This window comes from Oncorhynchus kisutch, linkage group LG26, assembly GCF_002021735.2.
Source record: "Oncorhynchus kisutch isolate 150728-3 linkage group LG26, Okis_V2, whole genome shotgun sequence".
Classification (NCBI taxonomy): domain Eukaryota; kingdom Metazoa; phylum Chordata; class Actinopteri; order Salmoniformes; family Salmonidae; genus Oncorhynchus; species Oncorhynchus kisutch.
The window spans coordinates 51,235,868-51,260,223 of NC_034199.2; the positions used below are offsets into that span (position 1 = coordinate 51,235,868).

At 45.0% G+C, this 24,356-nt stretch overlaps 2 protein-coding genes across 7 annotated transcripts in view; one reads left to right on the forward strand and one right to left on the reverse strand.

Moving 5' to 3' along the window:
* glb1l (galactosidase, beta 1-like) overlaps positions 1 to 3,087 on the forward strand; it is a 56,810-nt gene extending 53,723 nt beyond the window's left edge. For both annotated transcript variants that reach the window (XM_031806125.1, XM_031806124.1), the window contains 3 exons: positions 1,066 to 1,197; positions 1,650 to 1,877; positions 2,087 to 3,087. In XM_031806125.1, the coding sequence (XP_031661985.1) occupies positions 1,066 to 1,197; positions 1,650 to 1,877; positions 2,087 to 2,320 (594 nt within the window). In that variant the 3' untranslated portion in view covers positions 2,321 to 3,087. The remainder of the gene's footprint in view (positions 1 to 1,065; positions 1,198 to 1,649; positions 1,878 to 2,086) is intronic.
* ankzf1 (ankyrin repeat and zinc finger peptidyl tRNA hydrolase 1) overlaps positions 2,956 to 24,356 on the reverse strand; it is a 37,884-nt gene continuing 16,483 nt past the window's right edge. For 3 of the 5 annotated variants that reach the window (XM_031806120.1, XM_031806121.1, XM_031806122.1), the window contains exons 7-15: positions 24,131 to 24,284; positions 19,581 to 19,803; positions 15,638 to 15,877; positions 14,563 to 14,688; positions 13,226 to 14,072; positions 8,402 to 8,513; positions 7,762 to 7,929; positions 7,603 to 7,672; positions 2,956 to 3,783 (exon numbers count right to left, since the gene is read on the reverse strand). In XM_031806120.1, the coding sequence (XP_031661980.1) occupies positions 3,728 to 3,783; positions 7,603 to 7,672; positions 7,762 to 7,929; positions 8,402 to 8,513; positions 13,226 to 14,072; positions 14,563 to 14,688; positions 15,638 to 15,877; positions 19,581 to 19,803; positions 24,131 to 24,284 (1,996 nt within the window). In that variant the 3' untranslated portion in view covers positions 2,956 to 3,727. The remainder of the gene's footprint in view (positions 3,784 to 7,602; positions 7,673 to 7,761; positions 7,930 to 8,401; positions 8,514 to 13,225; positions 14,073 to 14,562; positions 14,689 to 15,637; positions 15,878 to 19,580; positions 19,804 to 24,130; positions 24,285 to 24,356) is intronic. The other 2 variants (XR_004205681.1, XM_031806123.1) reach the window with 2 other exon arrangements.

Below are 24,356 nucleotides of genomic sequence, written 5' to 3' on the forward strand. Positions count from 1 at the left end.
TTGTGTGATGGTTTCGTCCTGTCAGCATGTTGTACAGAGGTTGTGTGATGGTCAGCATGTTGTAGAGGTTGTGTGATGGTCAGCATGTTGTAGAGGTTGTGTGATGGTCAGCATGTTGTACAGAGGTTGTGTGATGGTCAACATGTTGTAGAGGTTGTGTGATGGTCAGCATGTTGTAGAGGTTGTGTGATGGTTTCGTCCTGTCAGAATGTTGTACAGAGGTTGTGTGATGGTCAGCATGTTGTACAGAGGTTGTGTGATGGTCAGCATGTTGTAGAGGTTGTGTGATGGTCAGCATGTTGTAGAGGTTGTGTGATGGTTTCGTCCTGTCAGCATGTTGTACAGAGGTTGTGTGATGGTCAGCATGTTGTAGAGGTTGTGTGATGGTCAGCATGTTGTAGAGGTTGTGTGATGGTCAGCATGTTGTACAGAGGTTGTGTGATGGTCAACATGTTGTAGAGGTTGTGTGATGGTCAGCATGTTGTAGAGGTTGTGTGATGGTTTCGTCCTGTCAGAATGTTGTACAGAGGTTGTGTGATGGTCAGCATGTTGTACAGAGGTTGTGTGATGGTCAGCATGTTGTAGAGGTTGTGTGATGGTCAGCATGTTGTAGAGGTTGTGTGATGGTTTCGTCCTGTCAGCATGTTGTACAGAGGTTGTGTGATGGTCAGCATGTTGTACAGAGGTTGTGTGATGGTCAACATGTTGTAGAGGTTGTGTGATGGTCAGCATGTTGTAGAGGTTGTGTGATGGTTTCGTCCTGTCAGCATGTTGTACAGAGGTTGTGTGATGGTCAGCATGTTGTACAGAGGTTGTGTGATGGTCAACATGTTGTAGAGGTTGTGTGATGGTCAGCATGTTGTAGAGGTTGTGTGATGGTTTCGTCCTGTCAGCATGTTGTACAGAGGTTGTGTGATGGTCAGCATGTTGTACAGAGGTTGTGTGATGGTCAACATGTTGTAGAGGTTGTGTGATGGTTTCGTCCTGTCAGCATGTTGTACAGAGGTTGTGTGATGGTTTTGTTCTGTCTGCATGTTGTAGAGGTTGTGTCCTGCTCCTATACAGGTGTTCCAGGGGCTGCTGGAGAGAGACACGACTCTGGTGATGAACCTAACAGGGAAGCAGGGGGACCAGGTTGATGTTCTAGTAGAGAACATGGGACGAGTCAACTTTGGCAGCAAGATCAACGACTTCAAGGCAAGTCTACTTCAACTTCAGTAGACAGACACTTGTTTTATATCTTGATCTGAATAAAATAGAGGTTTTAGCAGTTCAAGATTTATGCAAGTGAGGTGCGTTGGTCCCATAAAGGATCCACACTCCAATATCAAAGAGAAACAATTCAGTTATGAGTTTACAACAGGAATGTTCACGGAAGTATTCGTGAACTTTCGCTAGGAATGGATAGCCAAATCCCAGATCGGTTTGTGTTCTTGCCGAGCCAAACTTCTCGTGACAATGAGTAAAAAGGAGTTGGCATGATAGCACAAATAGTCTGGCACTCAGGCTAAGGAATGGACACACAGTTGAGCACCAACAGTCTGGCACTCAGGCTAAGGAATGGACTTACAGTTGAGCACCAACAGTCTGGCACTCAGGCTAAGGAATGGACTTACAGTTGATTTCTCGGTCATGTCTGTGTTTTGCAGGGCCTGTTGAGTAACCTGATCCTTGGTAAAGATGTGCTGACAGATTGGCAGATCTACCGTCTGGACATTGATGGAGCCATCGCCTCCGGATGGCCCCAGTCAGGCCAGCGACGCTCCTCGCCCAACCCAGTCAGAGGGCCCTCAGATGGGCCCGTCTTCTACCAGGGCACCCTGCCTCCCAACGGTCTGGCCTGGGACACCTTTCTCCGGCTCAATGAATGGACCAAGGTGAGGACATAATCAATACTGAGTCTTTTTACCATCTGGCTCACTAAGTACATAAATACTAGTGTAGTACTTTCCCAATATGGAGATCGATGAACACAATGGTTCTTGGAAGAACAAGAGTCAAACAGACGTGTGTTCACTATGAGTTCCTTCTTGGGGTCAAATCCTCCACTGAGACCGTCTCCCCTCTGCCTCTCCACTGCTCACAGGGACAGGTGTGGATCAACGGGGTGAACCTGGGCAGGTACTGGCCTAAGAGAGGTCCCCAGCAGACCCTGTACGTCCCGGGGCCCCTGCTCAGCCCCACCCAGCCCAACAACATCACAGTCCTGGAGCTAGAGAGGGCCCCTCCTCACACCAGGGTCCTCTTCATGGACCGGCCCCAGCTCAACAGCACTGCTGGCAAGACATCACAGCTACAGACCACAGACAGACAGACATGACATCACAGCTACAGACCACAGACAGACATGACATCACAGCTACAGACCACAGACAGACAGACATGACATCACAGCTACAGACAACAGACATCACAGCTACAGGCCACAGACAGACATGACATCACAGCTACAGGCCACAGACAGACATGACATCACAGCTACAGACAGACAGACATCACAGTTGCAGGCCACAGACAGACAGACAGACAGACATGACACCACAGCTACAAGATAGACAGACATGACACCACAGCTACAAGACAGACAGAAGACATTACCTCAGAGAATCAGTTTCTTCATAGTTGACACACAGAGACGACAGACAGCCAATCAATCAATCCCTCCGAATAAGTCTCTGTCCAACCACTTATCTGCAGCATGAGCTAATACACTCCAATCGTCTATCAATCAATGTATGAGTAGCATATCCTGTACCAATTCATTTCAGCACTCGTTTCTACGGACTTCAGTCTATAACAAATGAAACAACCTCTGAGCCAGACTTTCAGTTTCTGTTCCTCGGTCTCTGCTGCATCTGCAAATAGAATGATCTGTTTAAAGGCAACTTAAGGTTTGGTTTTCTTTGTTGAGCTCACGCAGGTATGAATAAATAGATGACAGTATTATGGTAATCATTGTTTTGACATGGTTTAATAACATGAGTTGCTGTGCTTCTGTCAGATACTGTCTATGTTTTGGCACGTTACTATATACCTATTTCATGAAAACACTGTGTACATGAATAAACAGTCTCATCATCACACGTTCAGCTGAATTCATATGGTTTATTATTCCATTCCACACCAACAGTGATTTCATTTGACACCAGTTCACCCGGTTCAGACCCCAGCTCTGCCTTTTCTCCTGAAACGATCAGCTCCATTTAAAAGGCAACCAGCTTTCACGGTAAACGCTGCATGTTCAAGGCTCAAATCGGAAAATGACCTTTCACATTTCCAACGGTGCTACAAGGCAGATCTTCTGAGTTAAACTGAATCGTAACAAAGCTGCTCGTCTCGGAGTTCATCTAAAATTATCCATCTGGATTTTGGCCTATTTGATGGGATTAAATGCATAGAAATATAATGAATAGAACAGGAGTCCCCATTCGTATGTTACATTAATTCAATTTCTGTGCATTTTAATCCTATCAGATGGGATTAAGATCACTGGGCCCTGCAGATTGACTGAGGTCTGTGGCTTGGTTCAGTTCGGTCTCTGGGTCTGCGTGCTCTGTCCCCACCAACCAACAATAGATTAGTAGGCCTGAGGCTTCTATAGTGAAGTGGCAACAGTATGGTAGGGTTGTGGCGGTACAACATGAAAGTCAGTTTCCTGCCCTGCTCCTGTTAGCCACATTAGCCTTGCGGTGCTCCTGGACACAGCGAGGGGTGCAGAAGCTGAAGTCTAGGTACTGAAACGGAACCTTTCCCACCAGGGACTCCCCACACTGCCAACACCGCCTGGTAGAGAGGAGAGAACATGGAGTTAGCTAGAAAAACACTAGACTCCTAGATGATACTGTACACGACAGGACACTAGACTCCTAGATGATACTGTATAATGACAGGACAGGACACTAGACTCCTAGATGATACTGTATATGACAGGACACTAGACTCCTAGATGATACTGTATATGACAGGACACTAGCCTCCTAGATGATACTGTATATGACAGGACAGGACACTAGCCTCCTAGATGATACTGTATATGACAGGACAGGACACTAGCCTCCTAGATGATACTGTATATGACAGGACAGGACACTAGCCTCCTAGATGATACTGTATATGACAGGACACTAGCCTCCTAGATGATACTGTATACGACAGGACAGGACACTAGACTCCTAGATGATACTGTATACGACAGGACACTAGACTCCTAGATGATACTGTATATGACAGGACACTAGACTCCTAGATGATACTGTATATGACAGGACACTAGACTCCTAGATGATACTGTATATGACAGGACAGGACACTAGCCTCCTAGATGATACTGTATATGACAGGACACTAGCCTCCTAGATGATACTGTATATGACAGGACAGGACACTAGACTCCTAGATGATACTGTATATGACAGGACACTAGACTCCTAGATGATACTGTATGACAGGACACTAGACTCCTAGAGGATACTGTATATGACAGGACACTAGACTCCTAGAGGATACTGTATATGACAGGACACTAGACTCCTAGAGGATACTGTATATGACAGGACACTAGACTCCTAGAGGATACTGTATATGACAGGACACTAGACTCCTAGATGATACTGTATATGACAGGACACTAGACTCCTAGATGATACTGTATATGACAGGACACTAGACTCCTAGATGATACTGTATATGACAGGACACTAGACTCCTAGATGATACTGTATATGACAGGACACTAGACTCCTAGATGATACTGTATATGACAGGACACTAGACTCCTAGATGATACTGTATATGACAGGACACTAGACTCCTAGATGATACTGTATATGACAGGACACTAGACTCCTAGATGATACTGTATATGACAGGACACTAGACTCCTAGATGATACTGTATATGACAGGACACTAGACTCCTAGAGGATACTGTATATGACAGGACACTAGACTCCTAGATGATACTGTATATGACAGGACACTAGACTCCTAGATGATACTGTATATGACAGGACACTAGCCTCCTAGATGATACTGTATATGACAGGACACTAGCCTCCTAGATGATACTGTATATGACAGGACACTAGACTCCTAGATGATACTGTATATGACAGGACAGGACACTAGACTCCTAGAGGATACTGTATACGACAGGACACTAGACTCCTAGAGGATACTGTATACGACAGGACACTAGACTCCTAGATGATACTGTATATGACAGGACACTAGACTCCTAGATGATACTGTATATGACAGGACACTAGACTCCTAGATGATACTGTATACGACAGGACACTAGACTCCTAGATGATACTGTATACGACAGGACACTAGACTCCTAGATGATACTGTATACGACAGGACACTAGACTCCTAGATGATACTGTATATGACAGGAGAGGACACTAGACTCCTAGATGATACTGTATATGACAGGACACTAGACTCCTAGATGATACTGTATATGACAGGACACTAGACTCCTAGATGATACTGTATATGACAGGAGAGGACACTAGACTCCTAGATGATACTGTATACGACAGGACACTAGACTCCTAGATGATACTGTATATGACAGGACACTAGACTCCTAGATGATACTGTATACGACAGGACACTAGACTCCTAGATGATACTGTATACGACAGGACACTAGACTCCTAGATGATACTGTATATGACAGGAGAGGACACTAGACTCCTAGATGATACTGTATATGACAGGACACTAGACTCCTAGATGATACTGTATATGACAGGACACTAGACTCCTAGATGATACTGTATATGACAGGACACTAGACTCCTAGATGATACTGTATATGACAGGAGAGGACACTAGACTCCTAGATGATACTGTATATGACAGGAGAGAACACTAGACTCCTAGATGATATTGTATACGACAGGAGAGGACACTAGACTCCTAGATGATACTGTATATGACAGGAGAGAACACTAGACTCCTAGATGATACTGTATATGACAGGAGAGAACACTAGACTCCTAGATGATACTGTATATGACAGGACACTAGACTCCTAGATGATACTGTATATGACAGGAAAGGACAATAGACTCCTAGATGATACTGTATGTGACAGGACACTAGACTCCTAGATGATACTGTATATGACAGGAGAGGACACTAGACTCCTAGATGATACTGTATATGACAGGAGAGAACACTAGACTCCTAGATGATACTGTATATGACAGGAGAGAACACTAGACTCTTAGATGATACTGTATATGACAGGAGAGAACACTAGACTCTTAGATGATACTGTATATGACAGGACACTAGACTCCTAGATGATACTGTATATGACAGGACACTAGACTCCTAGATGATACTGTATATGACAGGAGAGGACACTAGACTCCTAGATGATACTGTATATGACAGGAGAGGACACTAGACTCCTAGATGATACTGTATATGACAGGAGAGGACACTAGACTCCTAGATGATACTGTATATGACAGGAGAGGACACTAGACTCCTAGATGATACTGTATATGACAGGAGAGGACACTAGACTCCTAGATGATACTGTATATGACAGGAGAGGACACTAGACTCCTAGATGATACTGTATATGACAGGAGAGGACACTAGACTCCTAGATGATACTGTATATGACAGGACACTAGACTCCTAGATGATACTGTATATGACAGGACACTAGACTCCTAGATGATACTGTATATGACAGGAGAGGACACTAGACTCCTAGATGATACTGTATATGACAGGAGAGAACACTAGACTCCTAGATGATATTGTATACGACAGGAGAGGACACTAGACTCCTAGATGATACTGTATATGACAGGAGAGAACACTAGACTCCTAGATGATACTGTATATGACAGGAGAGAACACTAGACTCCTAGATGATACTGTATATGACAGGACACTAGACTCCTAGATGATACTGTATATGACAGGAAAGGACAATAGACTCCTAGATGATACTGTATGTGACAGGACACTAGACTCCTAGATGATACTGTATATGACAGGAGAGGACACTAGACTCCTAGATGATACTGTATATGACAGGAGAGAACACTAGACTCCTAGATGATACTGTATATGACAGGAGAGAACACTAGACTCCTAGATGATACTGTATATGACAGGAGAGAACACTAGACTCTTAGATGATACTGTATATGACAGGACACTAGACTCCTAGATGATACTGTATATGACAGGAGAGGACACTAGACTCCTAGATGATACTGTATATGACAGGACACTAGACTCCTAGATGATACTGTATATGACAGGACACTAGACTCCTAGATGATACTGTATATGACAGGAGAGGACACTAGACTCCTAGATGATACTGTATATGACAGGAGAGAACACTAGACTCCTAGATGATACTGTATATGACAGGAGAGATCACTAGACGAATGAATAAATGTGTTTCCTCAATACAGAACACCATTTGCCTACAGAAACAGACTGTTCTGCTATTTATTGAGTAACGTGTCCTATTCATTTGTCTAACATTGTTGTGTGTTCAGTGAGTCAAAAGCAGAGGTTGTTTGACTAATGACTGAGGCCTTCGTACTATTACCTGGTGTTTGAAAGGTCTCCCCTGTTGAGGACTGATGCTCTGCCAACCTCTTCTCTGCAGCCTGTGCTCTCTGCGGGTGGAGATTTGACAGTCAAGTCGCTCGTTTTGAAACAAATTGAACAATTCATCTACTGCATTAAAAAAAAACTGTTTTCAGACCTTCTCTCGATCGCTTAAGGAGGCAAATCTTTTCTTCTCCTCAGCCTCCATCTCTAGTCTCTTCCTTTGTTCTTTCTGTTCTTTCTCCCTCGTTTTCTTGGCCGCTTTCTGAGCCCTTTTCTTCTCCGTCTTCTTGGACTCCAACTCGGCCGTCAGCGGACCAGGAACCTTAAGGGGATAGAGAGCGTTAAGACTTCCCTGCTGAATCACAAAGGGCTCAAAAAATGTCTACGTAAAATCTTTGGAAAAATTAAACGCTCATAGTTATATTAACGGTTTTTCGCCTGCTTGAAATGTGTCCTTGCTCATCATGTGAAATGGCCCACGTTACTTCTCTGTTAACTCCTAGACAACAGAATCACCTACCATTGATTTATTCCATTTGAAAGTGCACTCTAACTGTCTGTTTAGGCCCAAACATACAAGTGGACAAGATTACACTTCACAGTTTTATCACAAAGTCCTCTCTCCTTAAAATGTCTAAGTACTGTACGTCTTTGGACAATTGACTGGTCGTTTGTTGTTGTTCCACAGTGCTTTGACAGAAAGTGCTACTCAGATTAAATGCGACTGCCTACTGTACATAACTAGACAAACAGCTCACCAGAGCCTACGGTACATAACTAGACAAACAGCTCACCAGAGCCTTGCTGTAGTTGTATTTGTCAGGGTGATCAGCCATGTACTTCCTAAACACGTTCCTGGTGTCCTTGTCAGGAGCAACGATGTAGGGAGTCTGGCCAGTCAGATCTCTGTGGGCACAAAGCAACAACACCACATTTCCTCTCTGTTATAACATATAAACATTATAATAACACATCAAATGTATATTCATTTAAAGACAATCACCTTTAAAAAAATAAAAAAAAGTTTAGACACACCTACTCATTGTAGAATAATAGTGAAAACATCAAAACTATGAAATAACATATGGAATCATGTAGTAACCAAAAAACTGTTAAACAAATTAAAATATATTTTATATTTGAGATTCTTCAAAGTAGCCACCCTTTGCCTTGATGACAGCGTGTGCACACTCTTAGCATTCTCTCAACCAGCTTCATGTGGTAGTCACCTGGAATGCATTTCAATTAACAGTTGTGCCTTGTTAAAAGATAATGTGTTTGAGCCAATCAGTTGTGTTGCGTCAAGGTAGGGGTGGTATACAGAAGATAGCCCTATTTGGTAAAAGACCAAGTTTGTATTATGGCAAGAACAGCTCAAATAAGCAAAGAGAAACAACAGTCCATCATTACTTTAAGACATGAAGGTCAGTCAATACTTTGAAAGGTTCTTCAAGTGCAGTCGCAAAAATCATCAAGCACTATGATGAAACTGTCTCTCGTGAGGACCGCCACAGGAAAGGAAGACCCAGAGTTACCTCTGCTGCAGAGGATACGTTCATTAGAGTTACCTGTCTCTCATGAGGACCGCCACAGGAAAGGAAGACCCAGAGTTACCTCTGCTGCAGAGGATACGTTCATTAGAGTTACCTGTCTCTCATGAGGACCGCCACAGGAAAGGAAGACCCAGAGTTACCTCTGCTGCAGAGGATACGTTCATTAGAGTTACCTGTCTCTCATGAGGACCGCCACAGGAAAGGAAGACCCAGAGTTACCTCTGCTGCAGAGGATACGTTCATTAGTTACCTGTCTCTCATGAGGACCGCCACAGGAAAGGAAGACCCAGAGTTACCTCTGCTGCAGAGGATACGTTCATTAGTTACCTGTCTCTCATGAGGACCGCCACAGGAAAGGAAGACCCAGAGTTACCTCTGCTGCAGAGGATAAGTTCATTAGAGTTACCTGTCTCTCATGAGGACCACCACAGGAAAGGAAGACCCAGAGTTACCTCTGCTGCACGGGATCAGTTCATTAGAGTTACCTGTCTCTCATGAGGACCACCACAGGAAAGGAAGACCCAGAGTTACCTCTGCTGCAGAGGATAAGTTCATTAGAGTTACCTGTCTCTCATGAGGACCGCCACAGGAAAGGAAGACCCAGAGTTACCTCTGCTGCAGAGGATACGTTCATTAGAGCTACCTGTCTCTCATGAGGACCGCCACAGGAAAGGAAGACCCAGAGTTACCTCTGCTGCAGAGGATACGTTCATTAGTTAACTGTCTCTCATGAGGACCGCCACAGGGATGGAAGACCCAGAGTTACCTCTGCTGCAGAGGATAAGTTCATTAGAGCTACCTGTCTCTCATGAGGACCGCCACAGGAAAGGAAGACCCAGAGTTACCTCTGCTGCAGAGGATACGTTCATTAGTTAACTGTCTCTCATGAGGACCGCCACAGGGATGGAAGACCCAGAGTTACCTCTGCTGCAGAGGATACGTTCATTAGTTAACTGTCTCTCATGAGGACCGCCAAGCAATGGAAGACCCAGAGTTACCTCTGCTGCAGAGGATACGTTCATTAGTTAACTGTCTCTCATGAGGACCGCCAAGCAAAGGAAGACCCAGAGTTACCTCTGCTGCAGAGGATACGTTCATTAGTTACCTGTCTCTCATGAGGACCGCCACAGGAAAGGAAGACCCAGAGTTACCTCTGCTGCAGAGGATACGTTCATTAGAGTTACCTGTCTCTCATGAGGACCACCACAGGAAAGGAAGACCCAGAGTTACCTCTGCTGCACGGGATCAGTTCATTAGAGTTACCTGTCTCTCATGAGGACCACCACAGGAAAGGAAGACCCAGAGTTACCTCTGCTGCAGAGGATAAGTTCATTAGAGTTACCTGTCTCTCATGAGGACCGCCACAGGAAAGGAAGACCCAGAGTTACCTCTGCTGCAGAGGATACGTTCATTAGAGCTACCTGTCTCTCATGAGGACCGCCACAGGAAAGGAAGACCCAGAGTTACCTCTGCTGCAGAGGATACGTTCATTAGTTAACTGTCTCTCATGAGGACCGCCACAGGGATGGAAGACCCAGAGTTACCTCTGCTGCAGAGGATAAGTTCATTAGAGCTACCTGTCTCTCATGAGGACCGCCACAGGAAAGGAAGACCCAGAGTTACCTCTGCTGCAGAGGATACGTTCATTAGTTAACTGTCTCTCATGAGGACCGCCACAGGGATGGAAGACCCAGAGTTACCTCTGCTGCAGAGGATACGTTCATTAGTTAACTGTCTCTCATGAGGACCGCCAAGCAATGGAAGACCCAGAGTTACCTCTGCTGCAGAGGATACGTTCATTAGTTAACTGTCTCTCATGAGGACCGCCAAGCAAAGGAAGACCCAGAGTTACCTCTGCTGCAGAGGATACGTTCATTAGTTACCTGTCTCTCATGAGGACCGCCACAGGAAAGGAAGACCCAGAGTTACCTCTGCTGCAGAGGATACGTTCATTAGAGTTACCTGTCTCTCATGAGGACCGCCACAGGAAAGGAAGACCCAGAGTTACCTCTGCTGCAGAGGATACGTTCATTAGTTAACTGTCTCTCATGAGGACCGCCACTGGAAAGGAAGACCCAGAGTTACCTCTGCTGCAGAGGATACGTTCATTAGTTAACTGTCTCTCATGAGGACCGCCACTGGAAAGGAAGACCCAGAGTTACCTCTGCTGCAGAGGATACGTTCATTAGTTAACTGGCTCTCATGAGGACCGCCACTGGAAAGGAAGACCCAGAGTTACCTCTGCTGCAGAGGATAAGTTCATTAGAGTTACCAGCCTCAGATTGCAGCCCAAATAAATGCTTCACAGAGTTCAAGTAACAGACACATCTCAACAACTGTTCAGAGGAGACTGTGTGAATCAGACCTTCATGGTCAAATTGCTGAAAAGAAACTACTACTAAAGCACACCAATAAGAAGAGACTTGCTTGGGCCAACAAACAAGAGCAATGGTCTGAGTCCAAATTTGTGATTTTTGGTTCCAACCGCCATGTCTTTGGGAGACGCAGAGTAGGTGAACGGATGATCTCTGCATATGTGGTTCCCACCGTGAAGCATGGAGGTGGTGGTGCTTTGCTGGTGACATTCATTTAGAATTCAAGGCACACTGAACCAGCATGGCTACCACAGGATTCTGTGGCGATACGCCATCCCATCTGGTTTGCGCTTAGTGAGACTATCATCTCATCCAATTGAGATGGTTTGGGATGAGTTGGACCGCAGAGTGAAGGAAAAGTGCTCAGCATATGTGGGAACTCCTTCAAGACTGTTGGAAAAGCATTCCAGGTGAAGCTGGTTGAGAGAATGCCAAGAGTGTGCAAAGCTGTCATCAAGGAAAAGGGTGGCAACTTTCAAGAATCTAAAATATATTGATTTGTTAAACACTTGTTTGGTTACTAAATGATTCCATGTGTGTTATTCATAGTTTTGATGTCTTCAATCATATTCTAGTAAAAATAAACCTAGAATGAGCATGTGTTCTAAAACTTTTGACTGGTACTGTGTGATATATATATATATATATACACACACATGGGGCTGTGCATTATCATGCTGAAACATGAGGTGATGGCGGTGGATGAATGGCACAACAATGGGCCTCAGGATCTCATCACAGTATCTCTGCATTAAAATTGCCATCGATAAAATGCAAGTGTGTTCGTTGTCTGTAGCATATGCCTGGCCATACTATAATCCCACTGCCACCATGGGGCACTCTGTTCACAACGTTGACATCAGTAAACCGCTCACCCACACCTGGTCTGCGGTTGTGAGGCCGGTTGGTCGTACTGCCAAATGATCTATAACGACTTTGGAGGCGGCTTATGGTAGAGAAATGAACATTAAATTCTCTGGCAACAGCTCTGGTGGACATTCCTGCAGTCAGCATGCCAATTGCACGCTCCCTAAAAACTTGAGACATCTGTGGTGTTGTGTTGTGTGACAAACCTGCACATTTTAGAGAGTGGCCTTTTATTGTCCCCAACACAAGGTGCACCTGGGTAATGATCATGCTGTTTAATCAGCTTCTTGATATGCCACACCTGTCAGGTGTATTGATTATCTTGGCAAAGGAGAAATGCTCCCTAACAGGGATGAAAACAACATTTTATACAAAGAAGATTTTTGTGTATTACATTTTTGAACTATCTTTTATTTCAACTCATGAGTGCGTTGCACTTCTGTTATCATCTGCTGATAATTAAGCTATTTTCTGCCGATTGTGGTGCAGTAGTGATTTATTTCTGTGAAGGAAAATTATAGCTGCACATCCCTGACCACCGTATTGAAGAAAAAAAACATGTTTAACTTTCATTATAAAAATGTGACCCCCTGTCAATATACCACTTTCTCCCATCGTGCTATTTACAAACAAACACGTGACTGGCTCTGTTCTGGCAAACTACGGTAAACTTCATAATGTGAAAGGTGACATGAAGAACGTGCTCTGCTTTATCTCCTAATGTATTGAAAAAAACATCCCATGGCTATTTCCCAATACCCCGGTATACGACATATTACGGTATGCCGCCCAAGCCTAATATCGACATATGTATGGTTCATACTTGCATGCCGGGTCGCTGCCTGCATCCATCAGCAGCTGGACCACTCCTTTCTGCCCTGCTGCGGAGGCCACGTGAAGCAGAGTGAAGCCTGAGGAGTCTATGGGCTGGTTGAGTAGGGCTAGTGGACTCTGGGCTGCAGGGTCTTTGGGCTGGTTGAGTAGGGCTAGTGGACTCTGGGCTGCAGGGTCTATGGGCTGGTTGAGTAGGGCTAGTGGACTCTGGGCTGCAGGGTCTATGGGCTGGTTGAGTAGGGCTAGTGGACTCTGGGCTGCAGGGTCTTTGGGCTGGTTGAGTAGGGCTAGTGGACTCTGGGCTGCAGGGTCTTTGGGCTGGTTGAGTAGGGCTAGTGGACTCAGGGCTGCAGGGTCTATGGGCTGGTTGAGTAGGGCTAGTGGACTCTGGGCTGCAGGGTCTATGGGCTGGTTGAGTAGGGCTAGTGGACTCTGGGCTGCAGGGTCTATGGGCTGGTTGAGTAGGGCTAGTGGACTCTGGGCTGCAGGGTCTTTGGGCTGGTTGAGTAGGGCTAGTGGACTCTGGGCTGCAGGGTCTTTGGGCTGGTTGAGGAGGGCTAGTGGACTCAGGGCTGCAGGGGCCTTGGAAGAGCAGCTCTCCTTCAACTCTCCCTGATTCTTCTCTCCCTCTTGCTTTGCACCCTGGTCCTCACTCTGAACACCCTGGTCCTCTCTCTGTCCATCCCGGTCTCCCTGGTCCTCTCTCTGTCCATCCTGGTCCCCCTCCTCTCCCCTCCTCACTGGTAACAGTCTGATGAGGGTGTCCAGGTCTCCAGTCTTACAGGCGGTGTAGAGAGCATCCCTCAGGCCATAGTCCCAGGACTCATCAGGCTCCTCTGAGGAGAGATGCAGAGAAGATGCTGTTGTATTCAACAAACACAGACAGGCAGACAAAAAGGGCAGGCCGGCCTACAGGCAGACCGGCCTACAGGCAGGCAGACCGGCCTACAGGCAGGCAGGCAGGCAGACCGGCCTACAGGCAGGCAGGCAGGCAGACCGGCCTACAGGCAGGCAGACCGGCCTACAGGCAGGCAGACCGGCCTACAGGCAGGCAGACCGGCCTACAGGCAGGCAGACCGGCCTACAGGCAGGCAGGCAGACAGACCGGCCTACAGGCAGGCAGGCAGACAGACCGGCCTACAGGCAGGCAGGCAGACCGGCCTACAGGCAGGCAGGCAGACCGGCCTACAGGCAGGCAGGCAGGCAGACCGGCCTACAGGCAGGCAGGCAGACCGGCCTACAGGCAGACCGGCCTACAGGCAGGCAGGCAGACCGGCCTACAGGCAGGCAGGCAGACCGGCAGGCAGAGTTAGGTTATGACCTCACCCTCTTCATGTTGTATCGTCATCTTCCCCTTGGGTTTCCTCCTCCCCTGGTTTCTCTCTCCTCCTCTCTCCTGGTTACTGTCTTCAGGAGCAGCAGGAGACCCCACAGCTTCCCTGTTACTTAGACCTGAACACAGAAAAAAAATGGTTTTGTAGCTTTTGGAAGATTATCAAGTGATAGAATTTCTACAACAGGACCTTCTATGAATTAAACTGAGATATACTAAACATCACCCTATTCCCTATAGGCCCTGGTCAGAATTAAACAGGCATCCTAAACATCACCCTATTCCCTATAGGCCCTGGTCAGAATTAAACAGGCATCCTAAACATCACCCTATTCCCTATAGGCCCTGGTCAGAATTAAACAGGCATCCTAAACATCACCCTATTCCCTATAGGCCCTGGTCAGAATTAAACAGGCATCCTAAACATCACCCTATTCCCTATAGGCCCTGGTCAGAATTAAACAGGCATCCTAAACATCACCCTATTCCCTATAGGCCCTGGTCAGAATTAAACAGGCATCCTAAACATCACCCTATTCCCTATAGGCCCTGGTCAGAATTAAACAGGCATCCTAAACATCACCCTATTCCCTATAGGCCCTGGTCAGAATTAAGCAGGCATCCTAAACATCACCCTATTCCCTATAGGCCCTGGTCAGAATTAAACAGGCATCCTAAACGGTGCCCTATTCCCTATAGGCCCTGGTCAGAATTAAACAGGCATCCTAAACGGTGCCCTATTCCCTATAGGCCCTGGTCAGAATTAAACAGGCATCCTAAACATCACCCTATTCCCTATAGGCCCTGGTCAGAATTAAACAGGCATCCTAAACGGTGCCCTATTCCCTATAGGCCCTGGTCAGAATTAAACAGGCATCCTAAACATCACCCTATTCCCTATAGGCCCTGGTCAGAATTAAACAGGCATCCTAAACATCACCCTATTCCCTATAGGCCCTGGTCAGAATTAAACAGGCATCCTAAACGGTGCCCTATTCCCTATAGGCCCTGGTCAGAAGTAGGGCACAATACAGCACGTAACTAACTCTACAGACCCGTCTCCCTCACCTCTGTCCTCTGTCCTGCGTCTCCTCTTCTTCCTCCTGGCAGGGTAGATCTCATGCTCCCGGAGGTCCAGAGTTCCCAGAGTCACCTCCACCGTCTCCAGCTCCTCTCCTGAACTCTCCTCCTCCTCCACTAGGGGTGCTGTTGTCTCCTGGGAAGGTTCTGGCTGAGCCACAGGTGTACGTGCCTTCTTCCACACTTTGTTAGAAGGACTCAGGATGTCGGAGATGTCAGTGTCTTTACCTGCAGTTTGGGATAGATTAGTAAATTAACACTTTGTCAACCTCTTAGAATTGAAGCTCAGGAATGTCCATAAGTACAGTGTATTCAGACCCATTCACTTTCCCCACATTTCCTTACAGCCTTATTCTAAAATGGATGAAATCGTTTTTTCCCCTCATCAATCTACAAAACCCCATAATGATAAAGCAAAAACAGGTTTTTAGAATTTGTTGCAAATGTATTAAAAATAAAAACAGAAATATCACATTTACAGGGATAAAGTTCAGACCCTTTACTCAGTACAGCTTCAATGCCATACAACACTCCTTCCGTGGCCTCCAACTGCTCTTAAACGCTAGAAAAAACAAATGCAGTTTATCACAGTGCCATCCGTTTTGTCACTAAAGCACCTTATACCACCCACCACTGCGACTTGTATGCTCTAGTCGGCTGGCCCTCGCTACATATTCGTCGCCAGACCCACTGGCTCCAGGTCATCTACAAGTCCATGCTAGGTAAAGCTCCGCCTTATCTCAGTTCACTGGTCACGATGGCAACACCCATCCGTAGCACGTGCTCCAGCAGGTGTATCTCACTGATCATCCCTAAAGCCAACACCTCATTTGGCCGCCTTTCGTTCCAGTTCTCTGATGCCTGTGACTGGAACGAATTGCAAAAATAGCTGAAGTTGGAGACTTTTATCTCCCTCACCAACTTCAAACATCTGCTATCTGAGCAGCTAACCGATCGCTGCAGCTGTACATAGTCTATCGGTAAATAGCCCACCCATTTTTACCTACCTCATCCCCATACTGTTTTTATTTATTTACTTTTCTGCTCTTCTGCACACCAATATCTCTACCTGTACATGACCATCTGATCATTTATCACTCCAGTGTTAATCTGCAAAATTGTAATTATTCGCCTACCTCCTCATGCCTTTTGCACACAATGTATATAGACTCCCCTTTTTTTTCTACTGTGTTATTGACTTGTTAATTGTTTACTCCAATGTGTAACTCTTTGTTGTCTGCTCACACTGCTATGCTTTATCTTGGCCAGGTCGCAGTTGCAAATGAGAACTTGTTCTCAACTAGCCTACCTGGTTAAATAAAGGTGTTCTCAACTAGCCTACCTGGTTAAATAAAGGTGTTCTCAACTAGCCTACCTGGTTAAATAAAGGTGTTCTCAACTGGCCTACCTGGTTAAATAAAGGTGTTCTCAACTAGCCTACCTGGTTAAATAAAGGTGTTCTCAACTAGCCTACCTGGTTAAATAAAGGTGTTCTCAACTAGCCTACCTGGTTAAATAAAGGTGTTCTCAACTAGCCTACCTGGTTAAATAAAGGTGTTCTCAACTAGCCTACCTGGTTAAATAAAGGTGTTCTCAACTAGCCTACCTGGTTAAATAAAGGTGTTCTCAACTAGCCTACCTGGTTAAATAAAGGTGTTCTCAACTAGCCTACCTGGTTAAATAAAGGTGTTCTCAACTAGCCTACCTGGTTAAATAAAGGTGTTCTCAACTAGCCTACCTGGTTAAATAAAGGTGTTCTCAACTAGCCTACCTGGTTAAATAAAGGTGTTCTCAACTAGCCTACCTGGTTAAATAAAGGTGTTCTCAACTAGCCTACCTGGTTAAATAAAGGTGTTCTCAACTAGCCTACCTGGTTAAATAAAGGTGTTCTCAACTAGCCTACCTGGTTAAATAAAGGTGTTCTCAACTAGCCTACCTGGTTAAATAAAGGTGTTCTCAACTAGCCTACCTGGTTAAATAAAGGTGTTCTCAACTAGCCTACCTGGTTAAATAAAGGTGTTCTCAACTAGCCTACCTGGTTAAATAAAGGTGTTCTCAACTAGCCTACCTGGTTAAATAAAGGTGTTCTCAACTAGCCTACCTGGTTAAATAAAGGTGTTCTCAACTAGCCTACCTGGTTAAATAAAGGTGTTCTCAACTAGCCTACCTGGTTAAATAAAGGTGTTCTCAACTAGCCTACCTGGTTAAATAAAGGTGTTCTCAACTAGCCTACCAGGTTAAATAAAGGTGAAATAAAAATGTAAAAAATGTAAAAAGTACCTTGTTGAAGTACCTTTGGCAGCGTTTACAGCCTCGAGTCTTCTTGGGTATGATGTTACAAACTTGGCACACCTGTATTTGGGGAGTTTCTCCCATTCTTCTCTGCAGATCCTCTCAAGCTCTGTCAGGTTGGATGGGGAGCGTTGCTGTACAGCTATTTTCAGGTCTCTACAGAGATGTTCAAGCTCTGGCTGGGCCACTCAATGACATTTCGAGACTTATCCCGAAGCCACTCCTGCATTGTCTTGGCTGTGTGCTTAGGGACGTGCTTAGGGACGTTGTCCTGAGCGCTCTGGAGCAGGTTTTCATTAAGGATCTCTCTGTACTTTGCTCCGTTCATCTTTGCCTCAATCCAGACTAGTCTCCCAGTCCCTGCCGCTGAAAAACATCCCCACAGCATGATGCTGCCACCACCATGCTTCACCGTAGGGATAGTGCCAGGTTTCCTCCAAACGTGACGCTTGGCATTCAGGCCAGAGGTCTCATGGTCTGGAAGAGGTCTCAGTTGCCTTTTGGCAAACTCCAAGCGGGCTGTCATGGGCCTTTTACTGAGAAGCAGCTTCCGTCTGGCCACTCTACCATAAAAACCTCATTGGTGGCGTGCTGAAGAGATGGGAGAACCTTCCAGAAGGACAACCATCTCCACAGAGGAACTGTGGAGCTCTTTATATAGACAGGTGTGTACCTTTCCAAATCATGTCCAATCAACTGAATTCAGTTGTAGAAACATCTCAAGGATGATCAATGGAAACAGGATGTACCTGAGCTCAATTTAGAGTGTCAGGATTGAATACTTGTGTAAAAACCTGTTGTTTTCACTTTGTCATTATGGGGTATTGGGTGTAGATTGAGGAACAAAAATAGGTTTTAGCGTAAGGTTGTAATGTAACAAAATGTGGTCAAAAGGGGTATGAATACTTCCAGAAAGCAACGTACATGTAGGACAGATTAAGCCTTGTCCAAGACTGAAAACTGCTTTTCAAATGGACAATCTAGATCTTAATACTTGTAGGAAACCGTCCCGTAGATTAAACTCGTACCATATATATTTAGAGTGGAGAGGACATCGTGTAGATTAAAGTCGTACCATATATATTTAGAGTGGAGAGGACATCGTGTAGATTAAACTCGTACCATATATATTTAGAGTGGAGAGGACATCGTGTAGATTAAAGTCGTACCATATATATTTAGAGTGGAGAGGACATCGTGTAGATTAAACTCGTACCATACATATTTAGAGTGGAGAGGACATCGCGTAGATTAAAGTCGTACCATATATATTTAGAGTGGAGAGGACATCGTGTAGATTAAAGTCGTACCATATATATTTAGAGTGGAGAGGACATCCCGTAGATTAAACTCGTACCATATATATTTAGAGTGGAGAGGACATCCCGTAGATTAAAGTCGTACCATATATATTTAGAGTGGAGAGGACATCCCGTAGATTAAACTCGTACCATATATATTTAGAGTGGAGAGGACATCGTGTAGATTAAAGTCGTACCATATATATTTAGAGTGGAGAGGACATCGTGTAGATTAAACTCGTACCATACATATTTAGAGTGGAGAGGACATCGCGTAGATTAAAGTCGTACCATATATATTTAGAGTGGAGAGGACATCGTGTAGATTAAAGTCGTACCATATATATTTAGAGTGGAGAGGACATCGTGTACTCTCTTTATCTCCCTGAAGGTGGCTCTGCGTGTGGGGAAGGGCAGTGTTCTGATCCGAGGGTCCCTCTTCACCAGCGGAGCCGCTTTACCCCCCAAGAACAGGGTTTTGTTATGGCTGGGCGCACGCAGGAAGATGGCACTGGCGTCAGTCAGGTGGTCAGACCAGCTGTCCAGTAAGTCCTGGATCTCCTGCAAGGAACTACTGATTAGATCAATTACAACCAGCAACAATGAAGCTGCAAGCAGCCATTAAACACACACCACTTTTTCGAGCTGAAAGACGATGGCGAGAGCTTACCCACGATGTTGCACAATGATTTAAGTCAATAAGTCATCGCTTTAAAATCTGAAATATTTGGGCAGGAAAGTGGCAAATCCGAACTGCCTACTTCATGCAAATCATTGTGAATGCATTTCCTAAGTTATGTACAAATGATTTTTCAGCCTGTGTTTCAGGGTTTTATTTGACTGTTTCCAACATACTTGGCCTGGTATTGTATGGTGACAACTAGAAGTAGAACCCCCCTTAGACTATAAAATGATTTTAAAACAGTCAGATAAACAGTTTGCACCTCCTGTTTAGCTAGGTGGCCCAGGTGGACAAGACTGTTTGGTCTTCTCGGTCATGAAGAGGAATACATGTGCAGCGATTTCTTATTAACACACATGTTTCACTAACGATACCAAGTATCACCATGCCAACGATACGATACCAGGCCAAGTATCACCATGCCAACGATACGATACCAGGCCAAGTATCACCATGCCAACATTTTACTAACGATACGATACCAGGCCAAGTATCACCATGCCAACAATTTACTAACGATACGATACCAGGCCAAGTATCACCATTCCAACATTTTACTAACGATACCAGGCCAAGTATCACCATTCCAACATTTTACTAACGATACCAGGCCAAGTATCACCATTCCAACATTTTACTAACGATACCAGGCCAAGTATCACCATGCCAACATTTTACTAACGATACGATACCAGGCCAAGTATCACCATTCCAACATATTACTAACGATACGATACCAGGCCAAGTATCACCATTCCAACATTTTACTAACGATACCAGGCCAAGTATCAAATGCCAACATTTTACTAACGATACCAGGCCAAGTATCACCATGCCAACGTAACGATACCAGGCCAAGTATCACCATGCCAACATTTGACTAACAATACCAGGCCAAGTATCACCATGCCAACGATATGATACCAGGCCAAGTATCTCTATTCCAACATTTTACTAACGATACCAGGCCAAGTATCACCATTCCAATATTTTACTAACGATACAAGGCCAAGTATCACCCTTCCAACATTTAACTAACGATACCAGGCCAAGTATCACCATTCCAACATTTAACAAACGATACGATACCAGGCCAAGTATCACCATGCCAACATTTTACTAACGATACCAGGCCAAGTATCACCATGCCAACGTAACGATACCAGGCCAAGTATCACCCTTCCAACATTTTACTAACAATACCAGGCCAAGTATCACCATTCCAACGATACGATACCAGGCCAAGTATCACCATTCCAACATTTTACTAACGATACCAGGCCAAGTATCACCATTCCAATATTTTACTAACGATACCAGGCCAAGTATCACCATTCCAACATTTTACTAACGATACCAGGCCAAGTATCACCCTTCCAACATTTTACTTACGATACCAGGCCAAGTATCACCATTCCAACATTTAACTAATGATACCAGGCCAAGTATCACCATTCCAACATTTTACTAACGATACCAGGCCAAGTATCACCATTCCAATATTTTACTAACGATACGATACCAGGCCAAGTATCACCATTCCAACATTTTACTAACGATATGATACCAGGCCAAGTATCACCATTCCAACATTTAACTAACGATACCAGGTCAAGTATCACCATTCCAACATTTTACTAACGCTACGATACCAGGCCAAGTATCACCATTCCAACATTTTACTAACGATACCAGGCCAAGTATCACCATTCCAACATTTACTAACGATACCAGGCCAAGTATCACCATTCCAACATTTAACTAACGATACGATACCAGGCCAAGTATCACCATTCCAACGATACGATACCAGGCCAAGTATCACCATGCCAACATTTTACTAACGATACCAGGCCAAGTATCACCATGCCAACGATACGATACCAGGCCAAGTATCACCATTCCAACATTTTACTAACAATACCAGGCCAAGTATCACCATGCCAACGATACGATACCAGGCCAAGTATCACCATTCCAACATTTTACTAACAATACCAGGCCAAGTATCACCATGCCAACGATACGATACCAGGCCAAGTATCACCATTCCAACATTTTACTAACAATACCAGGCCAAGTATCACCATTCCAATGTTTAACTAACGATACCAGGCCAAGTATCACCATTCCAACATTTTACTAACGATACCAGGCCAAGTATCACCATGCCAACATTTTCCTAACCATACGATACCAGGCCAAGTATCACCATGCCAACATTTTACTAACCATACGATACCAGGCCAAGTATCACCATTCCAACATTTTACTAACGATACGATACCAGGCCAAGTATCACCATGCCAACGATACGATACCAGGGCAAGTATCACCCTTCCAAAATTTAAACTAACAATACCAGGCCACGTATCACCATGCCAATGATACGATACCAGGCCAAGTATCACCATTCCAACATTTTACTAACGATACCAGGCCAAGTATTTCACTATAATACTACACCTGTTGTATTTGGCACGTGACAAAAATGTATTTGATTTGAAAATGAAATGGAACTGTGCATACAAGAGACTAGTTGCTGTTGCTTAAATTGAATTAATAAACAAAACTGCCTTGATAAACATTTTATAACACCAGGTTCTTTAGATGAGCTTTCTGAACGAATCATGACGTTTTTGTACTGATGTAAAAAAAAAGTCACTTTTATTTAGCTAAGCAAGTTAGTTAAGAACAAATTCTTATTTACAATGACGGCCTAGGAACAGTGGGTTAACTGGTCTAGGAACAGTGGGTTAACTGGTCTAGGAACAGTGGGTTAACTGGTCTAGGAACAGTGGGTTAACTGGTCTAGGAACAGTGGGTTAACTGGTCTAGGAACAGTGGGTTAACTGGTCTAGGAACAGTGGGTTAACTGGCCTAGGAACAGTGGGTTAACTGGCCTAGGAACAGTGGGTTAACTGGTCTAGGAACAGTGGGTTAACTGGTCTAGGAACAGTGGGTTAACTGGTCTAGGAACAGTGGGTTAACTGGTCTAGGAACAGTGGGTTAACTGGTCTAGGAACAGTGGGTTAACTGGTCTAGGAACAGTGGGTTAACTGGTCTAGGAACAGTGGGTTAACTGGTCTAGGAACAGTGGGTTAACTGGTCTAGGAACAGTGGGTTAACTGGTCTAGGAACAGTGGGTTAACTGGTCTAGGAACAGTGGGTTAACTGGTCTAGGAACAGTGGGTTAACTGGTCTAGGAACAGTGGGTTAACTGGCCTAGGAACAGTGGGTTAACTGGTCTAGGAACAGTGGGTTAACTGGTCTAGGAACAGTGGATTAACTGGTCTAGGAACAGTGGGTTAACTGGCCTAGGAACAGTGGGTTAACTGGTCTAGGAACAGTGGGTTAACTGGTCTAGGAACAGTGGGTTAACTGGTCTAGGAACAGTGGGTTAACTGGTCTAGGAACAGTGGGTTAACTGGTCTAGGAACAGTGGGTTAACTGGTCTAGGAACAGTGGGTTAACTGGTCTAGGAACAGTGGGTTAACTGGTCTAGGAACAGTGGGTTAACTGGCCTAGGAACAGTGGGTTAACTGGTCTAGGAACAGTGGGTTAACTGGCCTAGGAACAGTGGGTTAACTGGTCTAGGAACAGTGGGTTAACTGGTCTAGGAACAGTGGGTTAACTGGTCTAGGAACAGTGGGTTAACTGGTCTAGGAACAGTGGGTTAACTGGTCTAGGAACAGTGGGTTAACTGGTCTAGGAACAGTGGGTTAACTGGTCTAGGAACAGTGGGTTAACTGGTCTAGGAACAGTGGGTTAACTGTCTGTTCAGGAGCAGAACGACAGATTTTCATCTTGTCAGCTTGGGGATTCGATCTAGCATCCTTTCGGTTACTAGTCCAACGCTCCAACCACTAGGCTACCCTGCCGCCCCAGATATTACCATGGAAACCTTCGTCATTGTTCGGAGGTAGAACCTAAACGTCCTCTGTTGGACAATACGTGGAAATAGTGGCTGCAACGTCCTCTGGTCCTTTAAAGGGGAGCAACGTGCCACCATCAGGTCAGATTATCATTACATGAAGGTTCTGTGAAATAGCGCCACTGTGTGGTCAAACAGAACATTACGTCCATTAATGTGTGTGCAAGAGAAGATCATACTTTAACTTATAGTAGTTCTGGCTAATCAGAGGAAAGCCAAAATGTGTTTTCCCGGTTAGTCCAGACACATCAAAATAAGAGTAGTTGTGTTGCCTTGACGAGCGCAGATTCGTTGTATCGCCTCAGGGCAGCTCCGGCTGATTTAGGAGCATGACTGCTGTTCTTAGCATCTCTCAGACCCTGGGCTGTCCCCCGCTTGGCTCTCACAGTGTACCGATGGAACGTCTTGTGCTGCAACACCTCTCTCCTGGAACAGCAGGGGGGATGAATCATCTTTTAGTACTGAGAGGAAGACCTACAGTGCATTCAGAAAACCCCT